At 33.4% G+C, this 7,546-nt stretch overlaps 3 protein-coding genes across 4 annotated transcripts; 1 reads left to right on the top strand and 2 right to left on the bottom strand.

Moving 5' to 3' along the window:
• The first annotated feature begins 1,373 nt into the window (after window positions 1-1,373).
• On the top strand, window positions 1,374-2,467 carry Naxe (NAD(P)HX epimerase). The gene has a single exon (XM_065361326.1). The coding sequence runs from the start codon at window positions 1,538-1,540 to the stop codon at window positions 2,309-2,311; it is 774 nt and encodes a 257-aa protein (XP_065217398.1). The 5' UTR covers window positions 1,374-1,537; the 3' UTR covers window positions 2,312-2,467.
• LOC135843440 (germinal-center associated nuclear protein) lies at window positions 2,313-3,950 on the bottom strand. Its single transcript, XM_065361325.1, has 7 exons — window positions 3,760-3,950; window positions 3,490-3,678; window positions 3,250-3,411; window positions 2,969-3,172; window positions 2,757-2,897; window positions 2,495-2,678; window positions 2,313-2,412 (listed from the first exon to the last, which is right to left on the bottom strand). Exons 1-7 carry the CDS (start codon window positions 3,831-3,833, stop codon window positions 2,320-2,322), a joined length of 1,047 nt encoding a protein of 348 aa, XP_065217397.1. The 5' UTR covers window positions 3,834-3,950; the 3' UTR covers window positions 2,313-2,319.
• A 487-nt stretch (window positions 3,951-4,437) lies between these two features.
• On the bottom strand, window positions 4,438-7,305 carry ais (aramis). Of its 2 annotated transcripts, none has more exons than XM_065362979.1 (13): window positions 7,013-7,305; window positions 6,745-6,936; window positions 6,480-6,665; window positions 6,240-6,391; window positions 6,060-6,163; window positions 5,907-5,979; window positions 5,627-5,830; window positions 5,466-5,556; window positions 5,271-5,393; window positions 5,050-5,200; window positions 4,903-4,978; window positions 4,668-4,811; window positions 4,438-4,594 (listed from the first exon to the last, which is right to left on the bottom strand). In XM_065362979.1, the coding sequence occupies exons 1-13, from the start codon at window positions 7,100-7,102 to the stop codon at window positions 4,456-4,458; spliced, it is 1,725 nt and encodes a 574-aa protein (XP_065219051.1). In that variant the 5' UTR covers window positions 7,103-7,305; the 3' UTR covers window positions 4,438-4,455. The 2 variants fall into 2 exon arrangements, with proteins under 2 accessions (XP_065219051.1, XP_065219050.1); XM_065362978.1 differs by having other exon boundaries at window positions 6,745-6,939; window positions 7,013-7,303.
• Between the last annotated feature and the right edge of the window lie 241 nt (window positions 7,306-7,546).

Raw genomic sequence — 7,546 nt, 5'->3', positions numbered from 1 at the left:
TTTTTTTTCTTGATTTTCACATTTTACTTTTCTCAAGTTTCAGTTTTTTTTCGTATTTTTTTCAGGACTGTACAAAAAACGTGTTTAAAAAAACAAAAACTTTTTTTTTGTTTAAATTAAAATATTGAAAAATTGAAATCAAAACACAAAATCAGAAGAAAAATGAAAGTATAAAAAATGCAGTTCATTCAATCAATTCCACTTCTTTTTCAACAACAAACTGAAAAAAAACACGTTTGAAACGATAAAAAAACGTTTTTTTTTGTTGTTTAAAACACGTTGTTTTGTTTTTTTATTTGTTTTAAACGTGTTTTGAACACGAACAACCCTGTTTTTTTTTCGTTGTAAGTTGTTTGTTTTCATTTTCATTTCAATTCACTTTATTTAAAAAAATTTGAAAAGCTGAAAGCTAAAAGCTGAAAGCTGAGGAAGTTTGGGATTTTTGAAAGCCAAAAGCTAAAGCCAAAAGTTACATCTTTTAGCTGTCCAATGTCCATCCCTAAAAGTCTCCATTTTTTTCAGAAATTGCCAAAATATCACTTTTTAATTGTTGCCAATAATTATCAAACCGTTCTACTTTGTGCTGAAATTGCCAGAGTCTTGCTTTTTGCTAAAAATTGCCAAAATATTTTTGATTTTAAACAAAATTGCTAATTTTTTTTTTTACAAAACATTGCAAAAAGACTCGCTTTTTCATCAGAAAGTTCCAATTTTCTAAATGGTTACACTTTTTGAAATTTAAAACCACAGCATTTCAACGTTCTGGCTGTCGCTGTTTTGGTGATTTTTTTTGTTTGGTTCTCGTTTTTCCATTTTTTTGTTTACTTTTTCGAGTTTTTTCGTCTAAGTACCTATCGAAGTTACTTTTTTTTGTTGAAAAAAAGTCAAGTACGAGCACTGCGAATTTGACCTTTATTAAACAGGTCTGATCAGATTTGAATAGTCCTAATTATCCGATAAAAACTTGAACCTCTGTTCAAACGGTTCAAATCAAATTTTGATCCAGGAAACATCTCAGGCTGGTGTGATCTTATAACTTATATCATCTTGGGTTATGAGTTGAGATTCGAATCATCCGATCATTTTTTGTTCATTCGGCCTTTGAGCTCGGGCAGTGAATTTTCAATTTTCATCGTAATTAAATTCAGTCGGTAATTTTGGTCTTGTTTCGATTTCAGCGAAGGGCTTCAGCCACAGATTTTCTGTAGCGTTGGAAAGGAACAAAAATAGAAAATCAATAAAATCAATGAAATCAATTTCTGAATTTCAGATTTCAATTTATGAATTCAATAATCAGATTGTGTTTACATTGAGGTGACCTTGACCTTTGTCTCTTCATTCCCCTCCTACCCTTCATTCACCACGATCAGCTGCTGAGTGCTGACTGATAACGTTGATAACAGTATTTCAAAACACATTCCGGTCAGATTTTAATGAAAGTTTCACGAAAAATGTACTCATTAAATTCAAATACGATCATTTCGCCTTTCAAACGTGTACTTCTTGACTGAATCACAATTTCGCGTATACCTATTAAATGCTGAACATTTTAAAATTCGGTTTTTTAATTCTCTCAAAAACTGCGATAGCTTCTCGAAACATATCCACGACATCTGCAACCATGGTGAAATACCTGAATCAACAAGAAGCCATCGAAATCGACCAACAACTCTTCAACGAGTACAAATACAGCGTCGAACAACTAATGGAACTAGCCGGCTTGAGTGTAGCTTGTGCTATCGCAGAAGCTTACCCTAAAGCTTCAAAAGTTGTCGTATATTGCGGTCCGGGCAACAATGGAGGAGATGGACTCGTATGTGCTCGACATTTAACACTATTTGGGTACAATACAACCATATTCTATCCTGGTAAAAAGAATATCCCAATGTTCGAGAACCTCTTGACTCAAAGTATAGCCACCGGAGTAAATCTATTAAACGCTCAGCCATCTTTGGACGAATTGAATGGATACGATTTAGTCGTCGATGCGTTATTTGGATTCAGTTATAAACCACCTCCTAGGAAAGAATACGAAAGTATATTGGAATGCTTGAAGAACACCAAAACTCCGATTTGTAGTATCGATATTCCTAGCGGTTGGAATGTAGAAACTGGTCCTTCGAGTGATAATTTCCATCCTGAATTTCTTATATCGCTGACAGCACCGAAACTGTGTGCTAAATTTTTCACCGGAAAGTATCACTATTTAGGTGGAAGATTCGTTCCACCGAGTTTACAAACTAAATACGATCTCAAGCTGCCTCAGTATCCAGGAACACAGGGTTACTTGAGAATAAATTCGCAAGATTAAATTATAAATTATAAGTTATTTATTTCGATTTCAAGTATAAGATTTGGTAGTGAGATTTTCGCTAATTTTGTATCTAGGTGTTGTAATCTTCGTGGGTTGGCCTGTAAATTAAGGGAAAATATTGTCAAACGAATGAATATATTTTTTTAAATCGAAGGTTATTGATTATTTAATTATTTTTACCTCAGAATTCAGTATGCGTTTGGAGAATTGTACGTTATTTTCGGAATTGACGACGATTCCGTAGAACTGACATTCCTTTATTGCCTCGTCCCACGAATTGAATAATAAATCTGGTTTCAGTTTTGAGATCGGGTATTCGGTTTTTTTACTCGAGTAGGCGAAAGACATCGTTTCTAAAGCTCGTCTGAATTCGAAGATTCCAATTAGAAACATTAAGAAATAGAAATATAAAATAAATTACCCAGCAAACGATACTCTTTACCTTCGTATTTTATTCAAATGAAGAGCAACAAATAAACAAGCTGGTAATAAAGACATAAAAGGCAGCGATCGAAAAACATCACAGTAATTATTCGTGTAACTTTTGAGCACTAATTTCACAGTATCTTGAAAATCTTGATGTCTAAAAAAATTCATTCCTCGTACTATAGAATGCCTTCGTGCAGTTCAAATTAGAATACGTGAAAATCTTACGGTAATTCCAGCAGAACAGCACGATTAATAATTTCCACTTTATCGAAATTGACGATCAAGTACAAAGCTTCTATTTTTGCATAAGAATCGGTATATTTTGGCGAAGGATGATCTTCGTATAATTTAATGAATCTGGTTAAACAATCTATGAGCTGATCGTTATTCAGTTTTGGGTCAAAATTATTCGGTGATTCTTCACAAAACCTGAGAACATATCGTAGAATTATTACAAATAGCAGAAAATCCCACATCAAATTAAAATGGACGATTCGATTACTTACGTATAAGCAGAATACACGTAGAAATGAACTATGGGTACAAGAACCTGGAACCAGGTTTCCGGTGCTAGTCTCTGAACAATTCCGTCTTGTTTGATCGAACGTAGTCTATCGTCGATGAAATTATATAAAGCTATTTTGGATACTCGATCGTCGTGTATTACACTAGAATTAAAATACAAGTCAGTTTCATTCGAATATATCTCAAATAATGAGGATTATACCAGTTGAATGAGGTATTACTTGTTGAAAATATAGTCGAGAGTTTGTAAAAGGATTGCAGGTGGTCGTAATAACTCAGGTTTGGTGAGTTCTTGTCCAGCTGCAGATCTGCGATAGGATTTTATCATTCGGCATTTTTCTGCTATTCTTGTCTTACTGGTGTTTTGAGGATCGGTCTCCAAGATGTGTATGAGTCGTTCCTTTTCTCTTCTACGTAATTTAATTCGGGCAAATGAGATTTTATGATTGATACAATATATTTACATTTGAGAGAAATTGTATTTTGATTACTTGATGCATTCGCTGGCAGGACACATTTGCATGCATTTCGCCTCGATACGGTCAACATCTTCTGCTTCTGTCATACTTCTTGATTCAATTTTTTTAAGATTTACTCAATATTATTTTCCTCATTTGAAAATGAATCGTACATTCGTACTTAGGGTACTGAAATAGGGGGTATGCTGATAGGCCGGCCATGTTTGCTCAGCGAAACAAAGTTTTCAGGGTGAAACGTCAGGGGGGAAATATGTATTCACGTAAATTCACATTTCCCCCCTGACGTTTCACCCTGAAAACTTTGTTTCGCTGAGCAAACATGGCCGGCCTATCAGCATACCCCCTATTTCAGTACCCTATTCGTACTCAAGAAACAAAAATCTGTTTATAGTGTTTTGTTCAGCATCTGATAAAAATTCCAGTGTTTATTTACATTTTTTGACCATGCGCAGCAGTGTTGCAAAAATATAAATTATTTTGTAAATGTGGAAAAATAAAGAAATTTTAGAAGAAATAAAAATTCAAAAATAAAAATTTGAGAACGAAATAGGTTCTAAAATAAATTTTGATAAGTTGTTTTAAATTGGAAAGATCACCAATAAATTGACGAGCAATATCACAGCTGAAAATTTTACATCGAAGTTCAACAGATGAGCAGATGCCTGGGTAAAAAAAAGGATTATAAAGCCCCCCATAAAAACTACAAAGCTAGGTTTTCTTTTTCTTTATTTTATCGTTATTTACATCTTGATTTTTATTTTTCCTTTTCTTCGTTTTCTTCGCATCATTTTGAGTGGTATTTTCAGTTTTTCCAAGCTTTTCTTTCTTCTGTTTATCCAAGAAGGACCTGAAACACACGACATGAATAAATACTCGTATCATAATTCGCCATTCTATTAGGTTCTTTTTTCGAAAATTACTTGTAACGGTGAGGTTTAGATGCAACATCTCCACGATCTGGCAATTTAGTTTCCATTTTCTTACGAATCTTTTTATGTATTTTTTTCAACGAAAGCATAAATTCTGGTACTTCACAACCGGACTCTTTCATTACATTAACAACACTGAAATGAAAAAAAAAACACATTCAAAATGAAATGGAAGAACTGGGTATCACACTCGACATAAATTACGACTGAATCGTTCGAAAGTTACCTTTTTAAATAAGGAGCATCATCATCGGTGAAAAATGTAACAGCTTTTCCTTTTCTACCAGCACGACCAGTTCTTCCTGAAATTATCATAGAATGTTAGAAAGTGCTTCCAAAAAGCATTCAGCCATAGAAAAAAGGATTCATGTACCTATTCTGTGTATATACGAAATAGCTGTAGGTGGAAAATCGTAATTGATTACTAAATTGACACCCTTGAAATCGATACCACGTCCTAATAATTCTGTACAAATCAGTACCCAAATTTTACCTTCACGGAAGGCTTTCACTGCATTGTCTCGCTGAAAAATTAAATAAACAGTTGACAAAAATGATACAAATGAAACAAATGGTTGAAATAAAGATAATAACCTGCAACTGGGTACGATCAGCGTGAATAACGTCGACGTTTATTCCATCGTATAATAATTCTTGAAATAATTCTCGAGCTCTTTCTTTCGACTGAAGAAAAATGAGCACTGGAGGAGAAATTCCCTAAAAGAAAAATAATTAATACCACGTGATTGGTATTTTTTTCACGTAACGAAAAGACTAAGCTTTACTAACTTGACGAATCAGATCTCTCATAGCGATCAATTTGCCTTCTTCTTTTCCTACATAAATCAACTGTTGCTCTACACTTTCCACTGTCGTATTCCTGCACAATATCGAAATATTTATCAGATTATTGTTCATTTCCCATCAGTAGAAATTTCTAGCGAGTTTACCTATGTCCTATGGTAACCAGTGCCAAATCTTTGAGGTTTTTTCTGCTCCATTTAGCTACTTCGGTGGTATAAGTGGCACTGAACATGGCTCGTTTGATATTTGTAGAATCACATGCCTGATATATCACAGCTAATTGATCGCGAAAGCCTCGAATACCAGTTTCGAATAGTTTATCGGATTCGTCGATGATTAACCACTCAACGCTATGAAAAAATTTCAAATTATCAAGCTTTAAAGTAGAAACAAAATTGCCCAATAGATGTACAAATAATAGCATACCTTTTGAGAGATATCGAGGGAGGTTCTTGATTCAACAGATACACTAATCTATTCGGAGTAGTAACAAGAATATCTGAAAATAATCACGTTAGAATTTCATTGGAGTCAACTACACGACGAATTTGTTACTTTTTTTTTTGTTGCAAAATTTACCATATTTATTCGCAGCTCCACTAACAGATTTTTTAACCGTATCTTTGATCTTGGTAGTGATATGTATTCGTAAATCTGTACCTTCGCATAACCGTTCACATTCTCTGTAAAAAAAAATATAAAACAGCGTAGGTAGTGGAAATTCTCCTAAATATCGAGGATTTTAATCGCAAACAGTACCTGTAAGTTTGACGCGATAATTCTCGAGTAGGACTGATAATCACAGCTCTAAATCCAACATTCTTCGGTCTATTTAAATGATGTATGATTGGTATAAGAAAAGCAGCTGTTTTTCCAGATCCAGTAGGCGCACAAGCTAAGATTTGTTTACCCTGTAAAATCAAAACAATTATGAATAATACTTCATCCAAAACGAAAATAATCAACGTTTTTTACTTTTCTGTAATGTTTTCAATTTACTTTCAACATAACGGGGATGGCTTGCATTTGAATAGGAGTCGGAGAAGAATACCCGCAGTTTTTTACGTTCTGAATGAGATTAGTAGACACATCGTATTGATCAGCCAACTCATCGAAATTCTGGATCGGATTAGGTATGTTTTCGCCAGAGATATTAATATGGTTTAAATTACGAAAATGATTTATCTGTAACACGATAAATAAGAGTAAATCAATGAATCATAATCATTCAACAATGAACATCAACGTAGAAAAGAAATCTTACTTTTTCGGTCAGAAGTTGTTTATTTTTCTCAACGTCTTCTTTGGGAGCTTTCTTCTTCTTGCTTTTAGACGACTTCTTGTTACTTTCACTCGAGATATTGCCCAGTAGGGTGATGTTTTTAGAACCTTCATCACTTGACTGTGGTTCTGGTTCAGGTTCAGGTTCAGATTTTATAGATGGTTCTGATTTTACCTGCTTTAAAAAATCAAATATAATCAGATATGAAATAGTAGAGTAATAAAGTGAAGCTTACAGTCTGATATTTTACCTCGATTTTGGTACTTGGTGTTTTCTTTGATGGAGTTTTATGGAATACTGCTCCAAAAGATAATTTAGCAAAAATATCGTCGGTATCCATTTTACAGCGAAGTACACATTATTTTCACACGAATTCACTTGAGAGCAAATGGAGACTTTACGAAAAAGATTTCTAAAATTCAAAATTGATTCAAATTTCTAAAAATTTTGGAAAATTATTTTTTGATAAAAAATGAGCACGCCGGAAAAACAGTGTTGTAAGTTGTAAAACGCAAAAACTATTCTGTGTGACTATTTTAATTATTTAGGAGTTCAAACTGTAAATTCTTCGGGCTAATTTTTAAATTCGATAAAAAAATATAAAACAACTAAAACAAGTGGAGTGAAATATAATTATATTCTTTTAATTGTTAATTGAATGAAAGTAAGAATAAAATTGTATTAAAGTAAATTTCACATGACCAGCTTTTCCTGCAAAAAAAATGAAAATGAAAATCCAAAATGCAAGCTCGATTCAATTTGTTCATTCGACGTAATGGTCGAT

Source organism: Planococcus citri, chromosome 4, assembly GCF_950023065.1.
Source record: "Planococcus citri chromosome 4, ihPlaCitr1.1, whole genome shotgun sequence".
Lineage (NCBI taxonomy): Eukaryota > Metazoa > Arthropoda > Insecta > Hemiptera > Pseudococcidae > Planococcus > Planococcus citri.
Note: the sequence above shows the minus strand (reverse complement) of the source record. Positions and strands in the feature narration are given on the sequence as shown.

Coding starts and splice junctions, on each gene's coding strand:
- ais (XM_065362978.1), bottom strand. CDS start 7,102: ATGGATACCGACGATATTTTTGCTAAATTATCTTTTGGAGCAGTATTC. Junction 5,394..5,465: donor TGAGAGATCTGATTCGTCAA/GTTAGTAAAGCT, acceptor TTTTTCTTTTAG/GGAATTTCTCCTCCAGTGCT. Junction 4,812..4,902: donor GATGCTCCTTATTTAAAAAG/GTAACTTTCGAA, acceptor TTTTCATTTCAG/TGTTGTTAATGTAATGAAAG.
- Naxe (XM_065361326.1), top strand. CDS start 1,538: ATGCTGAACATTTTAAAATTCGGTTTTTTAATTCTCTCAAAAACTGCG.
- LOC135843440 (XM_065361325.1), bottom strand. CDS start 3,833: ATGACAGAAGCAGAAGATGTTGACCGTATCGAGGCGAAATGCATGCAA. Junction 3,679..3,759: donor CCTGCCAGCGAATGCATCAA/GTAATCAAAATA, acceptor TAAATTACGTAG/AAGAGAAAAGGAACGACTCA. Junction 2,898..2,968: donor GCTGTTCTGCTGGAATTACC/GTAAGATTTTCA, acceptor GAATTTTTTTAG/ACATCAAGATTTTCAAGATA.